This window comes from Diabrotica virgifera, chromosome 7, assembly GCF_917563875.1.
Source record: "Diabrotica virgifera virgifera chromosome 7, PGI_DIABVI_V3a".
Classification (NCBI taxonomy): Eukaryota; Metazoa; Arthropoda; class Insecta; order Coleoptera; family Chrysomelidae; genus Diabrotica; species Diabrotica virgifera.
Window position 1 is genome coordinate 151,073,459 of NC_065449.1, and position 23,821 is coordinate 151,097,279.

Sequence of the window (23,821 nt, forward strand, 5' to 3'; positions counted from 1 at the left end):
ACTTCCTGGAGCTCTAAGCATAAGCAAGGCAGAGAGTATAGCAATACATCAAGCGGTGGAAGTCGCAACTACAAAACATCTAAAGAAAGCTATAATATTTTCTGATTCGCTCAATGCAATAACCAATATTATAACATGTAACATATCTGCTTCAGCAGATATAAGGGCCCTAAAAATAAAGAAACATATCTTCAGCCAATGAGAATGGCACCAAAATTCTCCTTTCCTGGATACCTGGACACTCTAATATATTTGGTAACACCCAGGCTGACATACTGGCAAAAATAGGAAGAGACCTGAATGTATTAATGGAAGTACAACTGGATTCCCAGGATGCCCTATCAGTCATCAGAGGAAAAATTATAAAAGAGTACCAGGAAAAATGGAAATCTTTAGTTAAGAAGAAGACTTCGCAATACAAAACAATTCAAGACTTCTTTCCCACAAAACCTTGGTATTCAAATTTTCCATATAGAAATAGAAGACACACTACCACCATCATTAGAATGCGCACAGGCCATTGTTTAACAAAACAACATCTGTATAAAATGAATATAAAAGATAATCCTTTTTGTGGATGTGGTCGCCTCGAGGATCTAAACCACATCTTTTTTGAATGCCCGATTAATGTGATTCCTAATTTTGATATATACACAAAATTCATTTCCATGAACTTCAAAACACCGCTCTCTATATACAATATTCTAAGTTCCTTAACGGAAGAATCAGTCAATGTAATTATGCGTTTTCTTGCAATTAACCAAATAAGCTTAAAAACTGCATTGCGTTTTCTAGCAATTAACAAAATAAGCTTACAAATTGCAAGGCTCAACTGTTTATATGTATTCGTGTTATATGTTGCTATTTGTCATTTAATTTATGTTTTAATTTTTAATCATACTTAACCTGACCCAATTAATCTCATTTAATTATAATCATCACACCTCATGAAAAGCTTCCTTACAAGAACATAGTCAGCGATTTTGGTATGGCTTAGAGCCAGACACGTCAATGTCGCCTATAAATCGTGCTGGTAATCGCTTTGCAGCGAAACCAAAAACAAAAAGAAGAAGAAGAAAAATTTTTACCAAGTTGTCAGAATAAACTTCAAATTTAAATATAGTTTTCTTAATGCAATATATCCATACCAGCGCAAATAATTACAGTCCATACCATAATTAAAATCTAACAGACTGCTGCCCTGAAAAGTCCGGTAGAAATATGTTAGTATGTGGAAATTACTCTATAACTAAATAACATATTGCAAAAAGGAGCCTGTACCGCCATTAAGAAAGACAAAAAAGTACACTTTCTTCTAATAAGCTTTCTTATCCGATGCCTAGATTTTGTGTCACATTGGAACTAATAAAAATCGATTTTCTATAAAAAGAAATCGAACGTAACTAACTTGGCAACATTTAGCGCACCTTTGAGTACAATAATTATTGTTTTTGATAGTATGATGTCACTGTCACTGTCGTAATGCCGACGCACTATTGCCTCACTGTTGAAAGTTCGGAGAACTTTCGAAAAACAAAAATATTGATGGCGCGCTACTGTTTACTCTTAAAGAAAAATTCTTGTCGAAATGTAGGACCCTTTATAACATGCTCATTATTCTGCCAGGCTTATCAGAAATCTTCAACTGCTGATATATCAGCCAATGGGTTTCGTAAAGCAGACATTTTTCCATTCGATCAGAATATATTTTCAGAATCACATTTTTTTTGAAAAACAAAGTGAAAGAACTCCGCTTCGACAAAATACTTTTGGTAAGACTTTGCCATTTGAACCAAGTCACACCATTAGCTCAATTCAATTTCTATTTACAAAACTCCCACGAAACATCAAATGGGTAGCAGAGTAATCAGTTATCGAACATTGTAAAAATTTTCTCCTTTGCCGTCTTGCAGTTCATTGATACCTACTTCAAACAGGAAACATTGGTTTTACGGCATTAATTACAAATACGCCCTACAAAGATGATATTTAGAAGCTAGCATTAAAGAAAAACAAATACAGTGGAACCCCGTTAACTCGGATTAATTGGGACCGCGGCCGATCCGGGTTATCGAAAATCCGGGTTAGCCGGAGAAAATGGTAAAAATTAATAAAATATGGTATGCTTACAGATAAACTCCGTTATAATTGTCACACAGACACTGGTAAACCACGTTCGCATTCCACACAAAACCACACATACAAAGCGTCGTCAAATGTCTCATTCTTAGCTTTATTAGCTTTGCACCGATTGTCCAAACTGTCTTTTGTTATCATTTTGAAAAAAAATTCTTCGATTTTAATTCTATTTTTCTTCCAATCCGATACTGTAGATGTACCGACACCATAATTTAATGCTGCAAATTCACCTTTATCAATTCTACTTAATGCTTCTAGTTTCTTTTCCATTGTCACTACAACATTTTTACGTTTTGTTGCCCTTATAGACAAAAGACACGCAAACACAAAATCTGAATAAATTTACGAACGATTACAAAACCGAAGCGAACAATACGACTTTACTACACACAATACCGTCTCTGATGTTATGTTATTTAATAACAATGATAACTACGACCATTGTTAAAAAAAGAATTTTAATAGTCTTTTCTAAACAATGCTAAGAAAGTTTCAAATAAATAAAGGATAATACAGGTGCCTGTTTTCGATAACACCACAATGAATGTGGTGTGCCATGAGTCATTTTTACTATGGTAAATGTAGTTCAATCCGGTTCCATTATCTCTCAAATATTATATTACATGTTGGTACAAAACCTCGTGAACCTTGAAAATGCGTATGTATAACCGAAATAAAATGAAGCAAAAAACATACGACTATTTTATTTGCTGCGAATTGCGCGACAGGGTCCCATCTGCACCCTGATATTTTCAGTAATGTCAGATTCAACCGTTTCGTTCGTATATTGACGTCACCAAATGAATGAATTAGGTTCACGAGATTTTGTAACAGCAATACATTTTTATTGTTGAAATGTTTGTCTGATAAAAATCAGTCCGGGTTAGCCGGAGTTCCGGGTTATCGGGGGCCGACTTATCGGGGTTCCACTGTAAAATGATTTTAATTGAAAAATCATTTATAAAAGGTACACCATTTACTAAAACCTCTTTAAAGGCTACATCAATCACAAAACGTTTTCGATATATAAAATATCATCGTCAGTGTTTAGAACTGGTTAAACACATGCTGAGCCAGCAAAAAAATACCAGGGTATAGACCAGTGATGTGGGAGGGAGGGGATGCGGCATACGGTGAAGTAAATGGGCTCAGTTTCACTCGCAAAAACGCTCCATCTAATATGGCGGAACAACTCTTTGGTAGTTTATTCTGCTCTATATAAAATATATAAGTACAAAATTATATTATATTACATAAATATATAAATAATTAATAATTTTAATAACTAAATAATAACACATTCCATATATAACGTATAAAAACCTGCCCGTCGCCATATTGGATGTATCAAAAAGTGTCAAATCAAGTGGTCCCATCTAGTAAATACAAAATCATCCCTTATGTCGTATCCCCTTTCTCCCACATCACTGGTATAAACCCTTTAAATGGTATAAAAATTTGTTACATTAACATAGTTATTTAAAAAATTGCAGACGATGGATAAAATTTATAAAGATACAGTACACTTACGTGAGTAGTTAGTGCCACTTAGGCACTACATGACTCCCCCATCACTTGGATTGCAAAACAGGTGGATTTGTTTCTACATGAGGAATGTTGGATGGCAACTGGTTGCTAAACAGATGCATTTGTCTCTACCTGAGGAATGTTGGATGGCCACAGTTGTCATCCAACATTCCTCATGTAGAGACAAATCCACCTGTTTAGCAATCCAAGTGATGGGGGAGTCATGTAGTGCCTAAGTGGCACTAACTACTACTGTATCTTTATAAATTTTATCCATCGTCTGCAATTTTAAGGAACTATGTTAATGTAACAAATTTTTATACCATTTAAAGGGTTTATACTTTGGTATTTTTTTGCTGGCTCAGCATGTCATTAACCAGTTCTAAACACTGATAATGATATTTTATATATCGAAAACGTTTTGTGATTGATGTAGCCCTTAAAGGGGTTTTAATAAATTGTGTACCTTTTATAAATGATTTTTCAGTTAAAATCATTTTATTTGTTTTTCTTTAGTGCTAGCTTCTAAATATCATCTTTGTAGGGCGTATTTGTAATTAATGCCGTAGAACCAATGTCTCCTGTTTGTCTCCTTTTTTCCTTTTAAGGTGATGACAATGACATTATCAATATTGGATTGTACCATGGTGATACATGTTTCATCAAAATTACACACTCTTGGCGGGTTGAAATTTATCTGATCCATAGCTGGTTCCAGGACATCGAAAAAACGGTTGACATTTTTTGAAATAAAACATTTTATTCTGTTTTTTAATCCTCTGCGGTTGTTTTAAGGCCGGCCATTGGTAATGTTACAAGTATAGGCGATCCCATCACCTTTATAAAGTACACCACTCATAATCTAGAGCATATATGTATACCGAAAAATGCTTAACCTACTAACAATATATCTCGCTAATTACAGCCATATTTTTGCTACCCTACCTGTTGTGTATTGTTTATAAAAAAATGTGAAAGTTTTGCTTTTTTCTCAATAAATATAAGAGCGTTTATATCTAAATTATTCAAGTATTTAAATGAATTTCATGATAAAAGTCCGTTTAGCACTAGCCTACATGTAACGGAAGGATGTAACGTTAAAAAAATGTGAATTAATAAAGTACTTTTTGCGTGGTGTACTTTTAAAATAAATTTCTGGAATTAATAGAAATTGGCATGTGAAACGTAAATCTTGTACATATAATACACAAAAAGTATAGGAATCTGTAAGAATCTAAGCTCTGTTAATGTAGCAATTATGTATAAGATGGCGCTACGAAAAAAATTAAATAAACATAAAAAATTCAGGAGCGTAATGGCCCGTTTGAAACTTTCCTTAGGAAATTTCGGTACTTGACAAATATGAGTTTATTAGGGGTCCGGACAAATAATCCCCGGACAAATAATCCCGGACAAAAAATCCCCACAAATTATCCCCGGACAAAAAATCCCCACAAATAATCCTCACAAATAATCCCCACAAATAATCCCCGGACAAATAATCCCCACAAAAAATCCCGGACAGATAATCCCCACAATTTTTTTTTGACAAAATATCCCCGCAAAAAATCCCGGACAAAAAATTCCCAAGAAATATTTTTGCCCAATAAAGTTGTCAAATGAATGCTTATAATCCAAGGATGGTACTAAAGATGAGAAATTTAGACTGTCTGTCCGTCGGTACGTCCGACCGCGCATATAACTACTCCGTCATTATGCCAGGTAGAATGACACATGAGGGGTCGAATGAACGGTTATAATCCAACAATGGTACTACAGATGAGCAATTTGGTCCGTCGGTCTGCTTGACCACGAATATAACTCCTCCATCACTGTACCAGGTAGAATGACAAATGAGGTGTCGAATGAAAGCTTATAATCCAAAGATGGTACTAAAGATGAGAAATTAGACCAAGGATGTCTGTCCATCGGTCCGTCCGACCGCGAATGTAACTACTCCGTCATTATGCCAGGTAGATTGACAAATGGGGTGTCGAATGAACGGTTATATTCCAACGATGGTACTAAAGATGAGCAATTTGGTCCGTTGGTCTGCCTGACCGCGAATATAAGTCTTCCGTCACTGTACCAGGTCGAATGACAAATAAGTTGTCGAATGAAAGCTTATAACCAAGGATGGTACTAAGGTTGAGAAATTTGACCAAGGCTGTCTGTCCATCGGTCCGTCCGACCGCGAATGTAACTACTCCGTCAATATGCCAGGTAGAATGACAAATGAGGTGTCGAATGAATGGTTATAATCCAACGATGGTACTAAAGATGAGCAATTTGGTCCGTTGGTCTGCCTGACCGCGAATATAAGTCTTCCGTCACTGTACCAGGTCGAATGACAAATAAGGTGTCGAATGAAAGCTTATAACCAAGGATGGTACTAAGGTTGAGAAATTTGACCAAGGCTGTCTGTCCATCGGTCCGTCCGACCGCGAATGTAACTACTCCGTCAATATGCCAGGTAGAATGACAAATGAGGTGTCGAATGAATGGTTATAATCCAACGATGGTACTAAAGATGAGCAATTTGGTCCGTTGGTCTGCCTGACCGCGAATATAAGTCTTCCGTCACTGTACCAGGTCGAATGACAAATAAGGTGTCGAATGAAAGCTTATAACCAAGGATGGTACTAAGGTTGAGAAATTTGACCAAGGCTGTCTGTCCATCGGTCCGTCCGACCGCGAATGTAACTACTCCGTCATTATGCCAGGCAGAATGACAGATGAGGTGACGAGTGTATAGTGAACGGTTATAATCCAACCATGGTACTAAAGATTCACTCACGCATTTCGTTTCCGAAAGTTGCACTTTCACGCACGACGTGCGGGAAAGTAAAATACCTTGTAATATTGCATTATAATATATTATAATACATGCAATAAACTAATATTGAAAGTTTGTTTTTGACAACCTTGTCAAATAATTGATTTGTGTATTTTCACTTCTAAATAAAAATCGATATAACTCTATTTTTTGTGGCTTTTTCCAAACGTACGGCCCTAGAATAAATATTATTCCTAACTCGTGCGGAAAGTGTGTTTCTCGCCCGCTATCGCGTCGTTCGGGTCAACGGCAGTCTCGTGCGTGAAATTATCACTTTCCGCACTAGTTAGGAAAATAACTATTTTATGATGTCGATATTTTCCAAGTTATGGGGGGAAATAGTGACAGTTAGAGGTTAGAGTTAGAGCATAACTATTGAATTGTCTCGTTAATTATGAGTTTTACGACAAAAATGTAGGTACCTATAATACAAAAATAGAACTTAGTAGATAGAATTAACTTTTACATAATTTTGAATTTTGATCTCTTTCATTTTTTTTTACGAATATTTAAAATTGTTTCAAATATGATTTCCTACAATTATTTCTTTTTGACAATTTTTTTCGTGCGGTTGATATTTTCGGAGTTAGCGGGAATATATTAAAAAGGGGTGGGGGAGCATAAATATTGAATTGAATCTTGTTTCCGAGCTGCCCCAAATTTTATAATTCTAACATTTAGGGGAGGTCAATAGTGGTGTAAATTTAAAATTGCGACTGAATTCCGCTGAAGGGTTAGCCGTCATATTGATTTTAAAGGAGAACCGTTGATGCTAAATACCTCCACCATTTTCAACTTTTTTGCTCTACTGCTCAATATTTATAATAGTTCCCAGGTAGCAAGACTGTTTAACGCGCTCTATCTGAATCTGCGTTCCATTAGTGTGCAGATGGGCTATAGGTATAGATAGGGCTATTATAGCAATCGCCATTAAACCGGTTTTTGGTACGAAAATAGTGATTAGCAATTAAATTTAAGCATGAATTGTAATTTCGATTACCAAATATCGAATTCCAATTGTGAGTTCTTTCAAAAATCGTGCATGCAGCACTCTGCTTTGAATAACCCTGTTCAAAACATCCTATTTGTGACGATAATTGCTTGTCCTGAAAACGATAATCTTGATTGTAATACAAAAAAACCTATTCATTTTTGTAATTTCAAAAGTATTTGGTCATCATCATCATCAATGGCGTTATAACTCTTCGAGACTCTGCCACATTTTTTATTATTTAAAATCAATACAGCTGCCCACGATGTGATATTTGATACCGTTCACGTTATCAACACCAGTAATAAAAATTTAATGTGTTTCTCGGTCGATGATCGAAATGCCACATCAGCGACTTGTTAATTATTGTGTTTTGACTGGAATAAGAATGTGAATTTTAACCGAATTTTTAACGTGCATACAAAAATTGCACATACAATTTTTTTTGTTTGTGCTTATTTTTTATTATAATAAATATGTTGATTTTCACCCATTCGTGAGCAAAAATTTGGTTGTTTTGACTTCTGAGTAATACCAAAAAGTCAAAAATCGTTATAACTGAAAAAACTCGACAGATTTATGCTCGATAAACTCATAATACTCATAAAGCTAATAAAATATTTTTGATCTTTTCGTTTCACATGATTCACTGAGCGTTGGCTTATTTTTTAATATTTTTCCTTATTTTTTTTTAATTCATTGAATTATAGCGTTGATTGAGATATTAGAGGCCGTCCAATATATCAATCAACGATTATAGTGAATATGCTTATTTAATTTAAAAATAAAATAATTCTATCCTCTTCTTCTTGCTGTGCCTGTCCGTGACGAATGTTGGCGATCTCCATGGCATGGCAATCTTTATTTTATCTGCAGCAATGCAGGAAAGCTTCACATATGTTGAGTTGAACCAGGTTCTGAGGTTCTTTAACCAGGATGTTCTTCTTCTTCCTGGACCTCGCTTTCCAAATATTTTTCCTTGGAGAATGGCTTGTAGGAGGGCATATCTGGATTCATTTCGCATAATGTGTCCAAAGTATTCCAACTTTTGAGATTTGATGGTCTCGGTTTTTCCCCATTCTTCTGTAAGGACCTCCTCATTTGTGACCCGATCAGTCAATGGGATTTTAAGAATTCTATTATAAGTTCAAAAAAAATTCAAAAAAATATGCTTGAAATATTTATTTCAAACTCTAAGCTCACCCCACCTTAAGGATAGCTATGACACGAATTTGATAGGCAAGCCATGCAAGTCGTTTTTGTCTATGTATGAAATTTAATAAAAAAATGTCTCATCCGGAAAGCAGATGGGTGCAGGTCGACCTATATTCGGATCTTAGACTATAACGTATATATAGTTTCGTAGAGTTTTGCTATCAGCCGTTGATGATTTGCTGATGAACGCTACTCGTGTTATTTCTTTCCGTTCATGTTCACAAGAGCATGTGTTAACAAGTAATTGGACTTCGTAAGTCCTAGGTTTTCATCCAAAGTAATCGAAAGTAGAACTGGAAGTCGATATTTTAACTCTTCGTGTAACTTTGCGTCGATTCATATACGATTTTACTAATTTTGGATCATATTCATTTACATTCATACCATACTTTGAGTCACTTTAAAACAGATACTTGCGGTTGCAACTCTAAAACTGAAGTCCGATGTTAAATTACTCATCTTTAATACCATCCTTGTGTTATAATCTTTTATTCGAAACCTCATTATTTGTCATTATATCTGTATTAATACGGAGGAGTTGTATGTAGGAGGACAGACGGAAAGACACTCATGAAACCGGAAGTATATATTTGTTCTCGCCTTGCGAAGGCTCGTCGAATAATATATCACTTTTACTATTCCGGTGACTTTAACACAGTATTTCCGGTCCCATTTGTAAAACCGGAAGTACTTGGTCAAATTTCTCACCTTCGACACCTCATTTGTCATTCAACCTGGTATAGTGACGGAAGAGTTATATTCGCGGTCGGACGGACCGACGGACAGACAGCCTTGGTCAAATTGCTCATCTTTAGTACCATCCTTGGATTATAAGCTTTCATTCGACACCTCATTTGTCATTCTACCTGGTACAGTAACGGAGGAGTTATATTCGCGATCAGGCAGACCGACGGACCAAATTGCTCATCTTTAGTACCATCGTTAGATTATAATCGTTCATTCGAAACCTCATTTGTCATTTTCCCTGGCATGATGACGGAGAGAAGTTACATTTGCGGTCGGACGGACAGATGGACAGGCAGCCTTGGTCAAATTTCTCATCTTTAGTACCATCCTTGGTTATAAGCTTTCATTCGACACCTTATTGGTCATTCTACCTGGTACAGTGACGGAGGAGTTATATTCGCGGTCAGGCAGACCGACGGACCAAATTGCTCAACTTTAGTACCATCGTTGGATTATAATCGTTCATTTGAAACCTCATTTGTCATTTTCCCTGGCATAATGACGGAGAAGTTACATTCGCGGTCGGACGGACAAATGGACCGACAGCCTTGGTCAAATTTTTCATCTTTAGTACTATCCTCGGTTATAAGCTTTCATTCGAAACCTTATTTGTCATTCTACCTGGTACAGTGACGGAGGAGTTATATTCGCGGTCAGGCAGACCGACGGACCAAATTGCTTATCTTTAGTACCATCGTTGGATTATAACCATTCATTCGACACCTCATTTGTCATTCTACCTGGCATAATGACGGAGTAGTTACATTCGCGGTCGGACGGACAGATGGACAGACAGCCTTGGTCAAATTTATCAGCTTTAGTACCATCCTTGGATTATAGGCTTTCATTCGACACCTCATTCGCTATTCTACCTGGTACAGTGACGGAGGAGTTATATTCGCGGTCAGGCAGACCGACGGACCAAATTGCTCATCTTTAGTACCATCCTTGGTTATAAGCTTTCATTAAATGTTCTAAACATTAATTACATTTTCATTCTAGATTAGACAATTAGACAAATTTGAGTGATATAATTGTTGTTCCCTGGTATAATTTTATAATATTGGGACATAAGAAGTAGGTAACAAACTATGATGAACCAATATGCGAAATAGATTTTTCCAATACTTTTGGTTTAGATTTTACCACGAGATACGAGCACAGTATTTATCCGAGTAAAATTTTCAGCGAGAACCCGTCCTTAAACCTCCTAGAAAATGAAAAGTTCGCACCTCATATATAAAACGATTTCGAGTCATCTTAGCGAGACCGCACCTGCATACCTCTCTGTACTGAAACTAAACTATCAGCTGACTATAAAGTCTGGAGTCCGCGCTTCGCTTAGATATATATTGCGTTATTTCTCCGATAGAGGCAGCATCTCTCGGGAAAGAATCTTTTCTCTCTGTTGCACTGCGACTTGGGGACCTCTCTTTCATACAACGGCCGGCCTTAAAGATAGATTGGGATGCTATCTGATGAAATTTTGGAGCCAATTTTTAACGGCATTTCGACCAGTCAAGTCATCGCATTTGTTAGTTTAGAGTTTAAATGCAAAACCCTCACGTATTTTTAGTGAAAAAGTGTCAATTTAGTATTCGGCCAGTCTTGTCAACGTATTTATTATTTGAAGTTTTTAACTCTCGCGTATTTTATATAGTTATAGTTTAAAAGCTACACGTTTCGCTAACATCCTTGGTTCATGTGCAAATTATTGACTTTTAAACTGTAACAGTGTTACAGTCCCTAATTTAGTCATAGTAACAAAGTTAGTCATGTTTGCTGTTTGCTCCACAGAAGTTTAGTTTATGACAGTTGACAGATTAGAAGCTGTCAGCTTTAATTTACATCTTAATAGATTTGCTGTTATAACCATGCATTTGGTCTTTTTCGGGGAAATCAACATGTTAAAATTTCTGGCGGATATATTAAGTTGGTACAGCATACGTTGTTATTAACTTTCAGTTTGAAAGATTAGTATTGCATAGCAGATTATTTAAGGTTGTTTTCTTCCAATTTCGTATCCTTTTTAGTTCTAATTTTTTTATTATTAGGCCAATATCGAGTTAATAAATTGAAGACTCATGGAATCCCCCTGTTCTATCCCATGGCCAGCTTCAATTATTGGGGGTGAGTTAGTCCTTTCTCTACTTTTACTTTCATTGTGGTCTTCTGGTAGATATTTTCGATCGTTTTCATTATTCTATGCATAACATGTTCTATGTATGCAATATATTTATAACGTCCTTTAATTTGACCTCGTCAAATGCCTTCTTGGTCCACGGGACATAAATATGCAGGTTTGTTTTATTTTAACAACTTCTCGTGAACGTGCCTCATTATCAAAGTTGTATACCTTATTATTTTCTTAATTTAATTAACTCAAGATTGATTTAATAATAGCATCACACGCAGTGGTGTAGTGGCAAAATTTTCAGTGTGGGAACGCTAAATACTGACTTACAATCCAATTCTGAGGGGTACCCCCTCCCCCCACATGAAGAGCGGGGGGTCCGGTTCGGGGGGCCTGTAGCCTATGGAATGGATGATAAAATTTTCACAGGGAAGAAGAAAAAATATAAGATGTAACATGTTTTTATGTATACGTTTACTAACAAATTCAAACACAAAGATTAAAAACTGAACATATTCAATAAAATTTTATAATGTATTTACAAATAAATGGCAAATGCATCTTCTTCCTCTTTGTCAGGTTGGAGGTTGGCTCGTCGAGTTCTAGTATCATCAGCTGTACGGTGTCGTCTTAACCATGCCTTGACGTAATTCTCTGGTTTCCATGTCTGGATACTTGGTCAATTCAACTTGATAAACATCAATGCTGATACGTGCTCGATGGTCAGTTTTGACCGTGTTGGCGATATAATAATATTCATGTGACTGAAGCCACGTTCACACTCTGCTGAACTGCAAGGAATAAGCTTTGTGCAGTTTATCAGTGGGTTTAAGTCCTTCGGAATCGTAGTGCTGTTTTCCAGGTAATCTCTGAAGCTGTTCTTAATTTTGTTGGCATTCAACCTAAATCTTGCACAGAGATGTTCGATTTCTTGTTCACCGTATCCAACATATTTCTCTGGAGGCCAGTTGTTACTTTCAAGTACTTTCAGTTCTGAAAGGAGATATTCATACTCTTTTTCATAATCATAATTGTTCCCTGTGGCTTTATTAGATGGTTCGTTACTGCTTCTTGTTGTGAAAAGTCTCCGTTTTAGGTTGTTAATAACACTTGATAGCAACTGCTGGTCATTAATAGCAGTTATTTTGTTGCTACTTGTTAAGGGAACATGACAAAAATTACCAGTGATTGCAGCTCTCTTGGCCTCAAGGGTTTTAGTTCCAGGTTTTTCTTTAAGGCACTCGAAAAAAGCAATTGACCTTCTTATGAGTTTGTCTGCATAAACAACAGTTGCCTCCCTATTTTGAAGACATTCTGAAACCATTGTTAATTCAGCTAATATGTCATACATTATCGCCAAATCTGACAGAAACTGAGTTGATGTCAAGCGCCTAATCAACCCACCGTACATTGCTCGTTCGGTTGTTGTTCTGTTCTTGTCTTCTTGGGCCTTCTTAAAATGGGAGTACAATGCTTGATATCCATACCAAACGGCCATAACAGTTTTAAATGAACTGGAAACCCATCTCGTGCCCAAAATGCGACCAACTTTCTGTAGTTGCAAATCAAGCTCACTAGCACACTCGGTTAGTTCTCTTTGGTTTTTAGGCGATTTACTATACAGAGTGTACAGTTTGTCCATAAACATTTGAAAATGGTTAATAGCCCCAACGTCATTGATAGAGTCACTCACAGCTAACTCTATCCTATGGTTCATGCAATGCCAAGGAACAATGTTGGGAAACTGTTGTAGTAGCTTTTCTACGACGCCAGATTTTTTACCTAACATGACACTAGCGTCATCACAGGCAAATGCAACTAAATTCTCTTTTAGGTACTCAAAATCAAACCCATATTTTTTCAAACAACCTAAAAGTGCCTCAAAAATAGAATCAGCAGTTTGGTTAGGCAATTCAATTAGGTCTAAGAATAAGACATTTGGTGGCAAATCTTTGCTGGTTTCACATTTTAAATAAACAATCAAGGTAGATTTATCACTTAAGCTTGTAGATTCATCGATCAAAATCAAAATTTTACCTGAAATACTTTTCACCTGTTGAGTAATTCGCTTTTTCATTTCATGAGAAATGTGGTCAATGATTTCAGTTGCACTAAATCTAGAGTGTAATCCTACACCAATGTCTACACCATTCATTTTCTGAAGTTGCAAAAGTTTAGAATAATCAGAAAAGGGCCTATCATTTTTTGCCAAATAGTAAGCTGATCGAAATACTTTAATTGTAGATTCTAGATTGGAAACGTTCATTTTATCACAAACGTTTTCAATAGTTTCCTCGTTCGCCTTAGCGGTTATGCTCTCAGCAGTCAAGTGGGCTGATGATTGCTTGTGAAGAAAAATTTTTTTTCTTAGGGAAGTAAGTTGGGCAGACTTACTAGACCCATTGAATGTTATTGCAAATGTGCACCATTCTTTAGAAATTGATGTACGTTCCATTTTAAAAGCACCAAGATGAGAAACGGTGCTACATAATGTACAGCCTAATGAACCGTTTTTGCAACCCAACCATGGGAAGGCTTCTTTTTTGCGTTCCCACATATCAATAGTCCATATAGAAGGCCATTCTGATTTATTTTGTTCATCATGCTCATGCATATTCGAAGACGAACTTACAGAAGAATTACTTTCAGTTCCTGCCTGTAAATCACTTTTTTCATCTGAGGACACACGAAGAGAAGTAGAATTTTTCCCTGAAAGAGATACACCGAAATCATTTACTTCTTCACCTTCATCTTCATTTGGTTGCTTAGAAAAGAACGAAAACAGTGTTTTTTGATTTTTCTTTGACGGCTCCATGTTCGATTGGATACTATTAGAATAACACAATTAATTGTTAAAGTAATACCGCGCACGATAACCTCACTAACAAACAAAATAAAGAGAAGAGTCAAATCAGCGCGTCACCACTCACCATTTGCCAAACGAACGAGAGTAGCGTCTAGCGTGACTGCCGAGGTGCCGAGTGCCAACTGCAGAAGTATGGTGTGGGTATTGACCCCTTCCCTCCTACTCGCTCCCCTCTTTCTCTGTCGCACGTGAAAGAGGGAGGGGGCTAAACTGCGCCCCGGATACCGGCTAGCACCGCGCCGACGATGACACGACGGCAAAGTTGTGACAACGAACTACCTACTTAATCTTAATCTAAGAAAACAATTAGAATATTGAAATTCGGGTAGGTATGGTGCATGGGTGCGGGCTGATGCCTCAAATCAATATATGCACTCACCCACTCACACATTTTTTAAGATATTATTTTATCTACTTGCGTAAGTGATTTCAATTTTATTTGTTAGGGTGAAGTGGGGTAGATGTAATCTCGGGGAAAGTGTAATCAGGCATTCTATAATATTTTTTTTTTAGTAAATTAAACCAGTGTGGGAACGCCGTTCCCACGCGTTCCCGCTCCACTACACCCCTGATCACACGGTATTTGTTTTAGTATTAAAACTGATATCCATGACCTATAATCATCCACCGGTGAAAAGAAAACCAGAACTTAATAGCATAAAATAATCATCTAATAACAGGTATAATGACAAGTAGTACATAAAAGTACTTATTTAAGACATATATATTAAAATTATCAGCTTTATCGCTTGTCTTTACGACTGTCTAGGTGATTACACAATGTCATTTATTTTTAGTTTTATAGTATGTTTTGGAAGTAAATAATTTTCCATTGGATTTCCCTAGCCTTTGTAATCAAAAATATAGATAAAATCGATAAATTCATTTTTTTTTAATATTATTATTTATTATTATAAAAGAGAAGGGAAAATTATATAAAAAGTGGCAAGAAACCAGATCCGACACAGATCTTCAAAACTATATAGGTCTGGATCCCGCGTATGAAAAAAAGTTGATTAATAGCAAGCTGAAAATTTGTTAATAGCTTAAGGGTGTCTAGTTGAACAAACTTTGATATATGGGATCACTGGAACAGGGGACGTTTTAACTGTGGAACAGGTTAAAAATTTGGAATGGTCAGACCACGGAAACGGTACATGTATTTTGTCCGACAGAACAGACTTAAACTGTCCGAACAGAGATTAAACTCTCATGCAAAAATGAGACTGCTATTTATAACCAAACGGGCGTTTTAATGAGTGGAACATGTAGAATATGTCAAATGACAGGAATTATGACAGGTGATAAATAGCAGTCTGATTTTTGCAAGAGAGTGTAATCTCTGTTCGGAGAGTTTAAGTCTGTTCTGTCGGACAAAATAAATGTGCCGTTTTCGTGTTCTGACCGTTCCAAATTTTTAACCTGTTCCACAGTTAAAACGTCCCCTGTTCCAGTGTTCCCCTATATCAAAGTTTGTTCAACTAGACACCCTTAAGCTATTAACAAATTTTCAGCTTGCTATTAATCAACTTTTTTTTCATACGCGGGATCCAGACCTAATGTGTAGTCCGTTCTTTAACGGTAAAATATTGCAAAACCTCTAAATTTTAAAGAACCGCTTGGATTGACATGAAATTTGGCATACACATAGCTAACAAGTCAAAGAAAAAAAGTGATATTGTGCCGATATGTGCTTTTGTACTAGGGGTGAGTTTCACCCCCTCTTGGGGTGAAAAAATATTCGTCCAAAAAAAGTCAAGAAATGGATAAATTGGCTAATTTTAAGTAACTTTTGTTCTATAGAGTTTTTTCACTAAGTCAATACTTTTCGAGTTATTTGGCAGTGAATATGTTCATTTTTTCAACAAAATAACCACGCTTTTAGACGGTTTCTCGCAAATAACTCAAATAGTAAGTATTTTGTCGAAAAAACATTCTTATCAAAAATATAGCCTGTAAAAAATTAAAAAAAATGGTGTACATGCCACGTCTTTACACCTAGTAGAAGCAGAGTTATAGCTAATGAAAAATGGGTTCATATTCGTCAAATTCCAAATGGAATATTTTAACGTGAAATAACCAAAAATGAAGCAGATTTCGGGGAAAACTCATTACAACTTATTTAAAGTATTTAAAAAAAGCTTCATTTTTGTTTTATAAAAAAAATTCTAGCATCAAAATTAAACAAGTTACGCTCAAAATAAAGTTGGTCCCTTTTAATGAACTTAATCGTTACGACTTCACAAGTTTCCTGACTCGTGTATATATTGTTTATATGATCTGTAAGTTTCATCGGTTCCAAGTCCTTATTATTGAAAGGCCTATAGTTAAAAAGGGTTGAACGAGTCACTGATCACGAATGTATGCAAATTTAGAAACACCAAATCTTAATCAATTTTTGTCTAACAGAAAAACAAAAAAAATACATAGTATTCAGAAAAGCAAATCTGACTTTTTTTGTTTTTCGAGATTTTTGGTATCTCTAACAATTTTTAAGTTATTTTCAAAAAAAGCATATTTTTCAAAATTTAAGTTTTTAAAAATTTTATTTTGAAACCAAATTTTTTCAAAAATAAGCACTTTGTGTCGATGAAACTAACAGATCATATAAACACAACATAAGTAAAATAATTTGTGGAGCGGTACCGATTAATTTAATTTAAGTTGCTAATTAGGGGGTGGTCTTCTAGATTTTTTTTTGCAAAAACAAAAGGGACCAACTTTATTTTGAGCGTAACTTGTTTAAATTTAATGCTAGAAACTTTTTGTGAAAACAGAAATAAAGCTTTTTTTAAACGCTTTAAAAAACTTATTATAGGTTTTCCCCAAAAAGTGCTTAATTTTTTGGATATTATACGTCGAAATATTCTATTTGAAATTTGGTGAATACGAATATATTATTCATTGGCTATAACTCTGGTTATACAAGATCCAGAGACTTAACGCGTACACCATTTTTTTTACTTTTTTATAGGCTATATTTTTGCTAAGAACATTTTTTTTGACAAAATACATACTTTTTGAGTTATTTGCGAAAAACAGTCTAAAAATGTGGTTATTTTGTTGAAAAATGAACATATTCACTTGCAAATAACTCGAAAAGTGTTGACTTGGCGAAAAAGCTCTATAGAACAAAAGTTACTTAAAATTAGTCACTTTACCCATTTCCGGACTTAGTTTGGACATATATTTTTTCACCCCCCAGAGGGGGTGAAAGTCACCCCCAGGGCAAAAGCACACATCGGCACAATATCACTTTTTTTCTTTGACATGTAAGCTATACGTATGCCAAATTTCATGTCAATCCAAGCGGTTCTTTAAAATTTAGAGCAAAAACAATGAAAGAATGGACTAATGGTCGCGAAAAAGGAAGCGAAAGTAGCAGTAGCGCAAGCCAAAGCAGAAGCGAATTCAAACTTATACGATCAACTTTATACCAGGGAAGGTGAAACAAAAATATATAAAATAGCCAAACAGAGAGTAAAGAAAACAAAAGATTTAAAGATTTAAAGCAAATAAAATGATTTTAACTGAAAAATCATTTATAAAAGGTACACCATTTATTAAAACCCCTTTAAGGGCTACATCAATCACAAAACGTTCTCGATATATAAAATATCAACATCAGTGTTTAGAACTGGTTAATCACATGCTGAGCCAGCAAAAAAATACCAGGGTATAAACCCTTTAAATGGTATCAAAATTTGTTACATTAACATAGTTACTTAAAATTGCAGACGATGGATAAAATTTATAAAGATACAGTACATTTACATGAGTAGTTAGTGCCACTTAGGCACTACATGACTCCCCCATTACCTGGATTGCTAAACAGATGGGTTTGTCTCTACCTGAGGAATGTTGGATGGCCACCGTTGTCATCCAACATTCCTCATGTAGAGACAAATCCACCTGTTTAGCAACCCAAGTCATGGGGGAGTCATGTAGTGCCCAAGGGCCTTATCTTTATAAATTTTATCCATCGTTTGGAATTTTAAGTAACTTTGTTAATTTAACACATTTTTATACCATTTAAAGGGTTTATACCCTGGTATTTTTTTGGTGGCTTGGCATGTGATCAACCAGTTCTAAACACTGATGATTATATTTTATATATCGAAAACATTCTGTGATTGATGTAGCCCTTAAAGGAATTTTATTATTTTTTTACTTTTATAAAGGATTTTTTTATTAATTTTTTTTGTGATTGATAGTATACAGCCAGCTAAAGGAAAATTCTGTTCTTGTGAATTTTATTAAATAAAGGAATCACTTAAAAGTGAAGAACAGGTGCCCAAATTAAAAGTTTTAAGGAAAACTAAAAAGACGATGGTCAGAAATAAAATGTTAAAGAAAGTAAATGAAAAAAGTGGATCCTCAGATTCCTGAAATAGTCTAGATAAATAAGGTTTTTTGTCGGGATACTTGACCAGCCAAGTTGCAAATGGGTTTTTTGTATAATAAATTATCCCTAATAAATTATAATTACAAAAATGCCCGTCACAGTTCAGACGAGAATTTTAGTTAGTAACAAAAAATAAGAGTAAGAATAACAATTAAATATCTTATTTGGAGTATTCATCTTTTAGTAGAAATGGCAGTTTTTGAATTTTGGTGCGATTATTTGTTGCTTCGGAAATTGCAAAATAAGACTAAAAATTCGAAAATCAAACATTTGCTATAACTTTTGCGAAAAAGAACTTAAGACTTTGAGATTGCATGAAAACACACTTTGAGTGAGATTGCACACTTCCGTGTGTGATTATTATATTGAAAAATAGGTTCCTAATTTTGGATAAGGTATCTAATTTTAAGAAAGGTTTTTTTTTAATTTGAAAATATGTCATTATTTATTTTTCTTAATACTTACATTGTCTAATAATGAAATAAATAATTTAGTATGCATACGTTGTTTTTATTGAGGTTATAGCACATTTTAAGCACAGAAAATTATTCTAAAATGTTTTTTTGACAAAAAAAAAATGAATTTAAGACGAATATCCAATATTAGGCGACTTTTCTCTAGCTATATCTTGTATATTAAGACACAATAAAGATACCTTTATTATGATATAATCTTCTCGACACCTCACGGTAAAAGAGAACCGGATTATATATATATATATATATATATATATATATATATATATATATATATATATATATATATATATATATATATATATATATATATATATATATATATGTTACAGTTCAAGTTGATTATCCAGTTGGAGTCAACTCTAACGGCTGGTTTCAGTAAAAGTTGATTATAAATATAAAATGAAGATTTATATTCAACATTTACTAGTAAAAGTAGACTCCAACTAGGAAAAGTATACTCTTCCATATGCCATTTAGTAAAAGTTGATTCTGATTCAGACAAACAGCCGATTATAGAAATTAAATGTTACTGAATATGTTCAAATTAGTCTAGGCTGTATCGTCGCCCCCGTTAGGTAAATTACTCCGATTCAAATTTTTTGCACAGACTTACTCAAAAAGAGGTCCTTATAACAAATCTACTGGATGCCAGGCAGTACCTTGATCGATAAATTGTTCAAACAATTTTTTTTAGACAAATTCACAAAAATAATTTTTTCACTTCGAACAATTTTTTTTAGATCATTTGGGTTATTCTGAGCAAAAAAATGTATTTTGTGATTTTTCTCTAAAATTGATTGTTGTCGAGTTATATGCGATTTAAAATTTGAAAAATGCAAAAATAGCCATTTTCAAGGCTTAATAACTCTGTTAAAATTCATTATTATGAAAGTCAGAAAGTGACCAAATCAAAGTTTATAGCCCCCTCTACAAGATCCAGCAGAGATTTTTGTCATTATTTTATTACTAAGCTTTATCTTTAATTATTAACAATGAGCGCTAAGTGCGTATTAGGCGGCCGTCAATGGTGAGTACTAAAGAGATGCACCATTCCAGACGTCCAATGGTGAATCTCACTCGCACTCACATTGACGGCCGCCTCAATACACGGTTAGCGCTCATTGATGATAATTAAAAATAATATCTTATTAATGAAATAATGACAAACATTTCTTCAGGATCTTGTGGAGGTAGCTTTAATCTTTGATTTTTTTTAGTTTCTAACTTTCATAATATATAATATCGTATTTTCGGACAGTTCCGGCGCCAATTACATCTTTAACCCTGTTTCAAGTAACTAGTGTCTAGACGGCTTAACGTGCTCTCCGAGGCACGGTGAGACGGCTCGTGTCATTATTGGAAATGAAAATGGTTTGTCTTTAGCAGGGCTCGAACTCACGTGCACTGGCGTATGAGGCCAGCGATTATGCCGTTACTCCACGGCCGCTCGCTCGACTTTCACAATAATTATCTTTAACCGAGTTATTAAACCTTGAAAATGGTTATTTTGGCGTTTTTCAAATTTTAAGTCGCTAGTAACTCGACAACAGTCAATTTTAGAGAAAAAAAGGCCCAACGGATCTAAAAAAAATTTGTGACGAAGTGAAAAAATTACACACACCGGCAAAATTAGCCGAACACCTTAAAAATGGGACATGTTTGATGTCTAGAATTTCCTAAACCTGTTGTCTGATTTGAGTGATTCTTTTAGTAAGTTATAGCCTTATTAGTTAAGAATATCGGTGTAATAATATTGTTGCCAGACAGGTACATGTCATTTTATACCGGGTGTTACAATCATACTGTGTTTTTTTCTTAAAGTTCGGAACACCCTGTGGAATATTCTAGTATATATATTTTAAAATTAAAACTCGATTGTAGACTTAGGCTTTCTTAACATTTTCTTTTTTTATTCATTTGCTTATGTTGGAAAATAAAAAAGTTATGTGCTTTAACAACTAGCCATGTTTTTTATCAATAAATCTGCATAGTAGGGGAGGAAAGTATGCTCTACACAATCCAATAGGTTCCCATAAAGCTCGAGTAACTGCAAATTTAGTATACTTTCCTCCCCTACTATGAGGATTTATTGATTAAAAACATGGATAGTTGTTAACGCACATAACTTTTTTATTATCTCACATAAGTTAATGAATCAAAAAGAAAAATGTTAAAAGAGTCTAAATCCACAATCGAGTGTTAATTTTAATATTTTACATGTGCTAGAATCTTCCAGAGGGTGTTCCAAACTTTAAGAAAAAAAACACAGCATGATTTGTACACCCGGTATAAAATGATATTTACCTGTCTAGCAACAATATGATTACAACGATATTCTTAAATAATAAGGCTATAACGTACTAAAAGAATCACTCAAATCGGATCAGTGGTTTAGGAAACTCGAGACATCAAACATGTCCCATTTTTAACGTGTTCGGCTAATTTTGCCGGTGTGTGTATTTTTGCGAATTTGTTTAAGATCATTGTTTATCGCCAAACGTCACTAAAATCATTCATTATTGTACTCATTTGCCCTCATTTTCGGCAGTAAAGTAACACTTTGTTGTATTGAAAGAAGAATGTTACTTTACCTGCCGCGATAATTAATCAACCGAGATTGAATGTAAGTGGTCAATGGCAACAATCGATTATTTATTTGAGTGAAATTAAAATTTATTTACTTTAATTATTAAAAATATTGTACAAAATTTATCTTATTATTAATAAAAGTTATGTCAAAAAGTAAAATTCTGTAGTGTTTCGCAATTATATTCATACAAAATAAATCAAAACTTTACAGATTTAGTAATTAGGTAGGTATACAATATTGATAACTATCGATTAAACATCAAAACCGGCCATCATGCAAAAGTCATCTGTGATTACTGTATTACTGTCATACGATTTTTTTATTTCGTCTAAAGCTAAAAAAATTTCCTCAAAGTTGTAAGTAAGTGTTAATGTCACCACCTCCTCAATACTCTTTATCGAACGCGTCTGTTCCTCTGCTCGTAATATTAGACTCGTTCGATAAAGAGTCACTTTACTGACTGACTTTACTGAAATTGGTTAAACAATTTTTCGACCGTGGTACCGTGTGACACCCTGTGCCTGTGTATTTGTTGTAAGGATTGTTATACGGATGTATTTCTTTGAGTAAGTTTGTGCAAAAAATCGAATCAGAATAATTTACCTAACGGGGGCGACGTTACAGACTATACTAATAAGTAGTTGAAACGGTCAAAACAAAGAAACGCACACTCATTAAAAATGCACTTGAGATTCTCGTATAATCAACAATTACTGAATCGATCCAGGAAGAGTCAACTCCAACTAGTAAAAGTTGATTTCAATTTTTAAAATCAACTTTTACTGCTTGTTTTAGTTGGAGTTGACTCCAACTAGTTGGAGTCAACTCTAACTGAGAATCAACTTGAACTGTAACATATATATTATGATATAAATAATACAATTTAATAACTAAGAAACATTTATTATTTGATACAATTTTATTTCAAATGAACTTGTTGTTTCAAGATGAACTTGAATCAAATGACAAATAGTTTCATACATTACATTTAAATCTTCGATCTCATGCCATTGTAACATGTAAGAGTGTTAAATATTGCTGTCGGTTTATCAGCTTCTTGTGACAAACACGAATTAACTATTTTTTCAGCCTGTTCCTTATCCTTTATTAGCGAATTTGTCTTGTGTAGAAACGCTTTTTTATCAATGTTACCTTCTTTATCTAACAATCCTAAAAACATGTTAAAAATGAAGTTAATATAAATTGAGCTAATTATAAAAAGTACTATGCATAGGTATAAATAAAAAATAAAAAATAAATGAACATTTTATTGAAAAAATGCTTTATAAAAGATATACATTTATTAAAAAACCTTAAACCACATCTAAACCAAAGAAGGTTTTCGATCTACATAGATCATCATCAGTGTTGATACACGCAAATTACATGCTGAGCCACCAAAAATACATGGGTAAAAACCCTTTAAAGGGTTTGCTTGTTTGAAAGTATGTCTTTACATTACGGACGGTGAGTAGCGAAAATAAAGTCATACATTCAAACAAGCAACCCACGTTACTTGTGGGAAGTCATAGGATGCCAAAGGCCATATCCAAACGGATTTTGATCCATTGTAGCGGTTCTAAAACAATTTGTAACATTACGCTTCACCCAGTATACTAAACCCATTTCAGAAATTGTATTGTGTTGTTGCGTGGAATTGGTTGGTTATTTTGTTCTCACGATATTGGATCAGTCATAGGCAAAAAGCGTTTGTTTCTCTTGAATGGATAAATTTTTATTTCTCCACGTGTTTATTTTATTTTGTAGCGCCAAAAGAATCAAAGTCGTAAATTTTTCAGTAAATTGTTTTTACCGACAGCGGGACTGGGAAATGTTTATCTTATAGAGATAAAGTGGCTCTTAAGTTTGTTGTGTTATACATTTCGTTGCAG

At 34.6% G+C, this 23,821-nt stretch overlaps 2 protein-coding genes across 2 annotated transcripts in view; one reads left to right on the plus strand and one right to left on the minus strand.

The window, feature by feature from the left end:
• Positions 1 to 23,821, plus strand: part of LOC114330099 (B2 protein-like) — a 111,722-nt gene that overhangs the window by 34,074 nt on the left and 53,827 nt on the right. The gene's annotated exons all lie outside the window — the stretch shown is intronic.
• On the minus strand, positions 12,269 to 14,404 carry LOC126888640 (E3 SUMO-protein ligase KIAA1586-like). The gene has a single exon (XM_050656999.1). The coding sequence runs from the start codon at positions 14,402 to 14,404 to the stop codon at positions 12,269 to 12,271; it is 2,136 nt and encodes a 711-aa protein (XP_050512956.1).

Coding starts and splice junctions, on each gene's coding strand:
- LOC126888640 (XM_050656999.1), bottom strand. CDS start 14,404: ATGGAGCCGTCAAAGAAAAATCAAAAAACACTGTTTTCGTTCTTTTCT.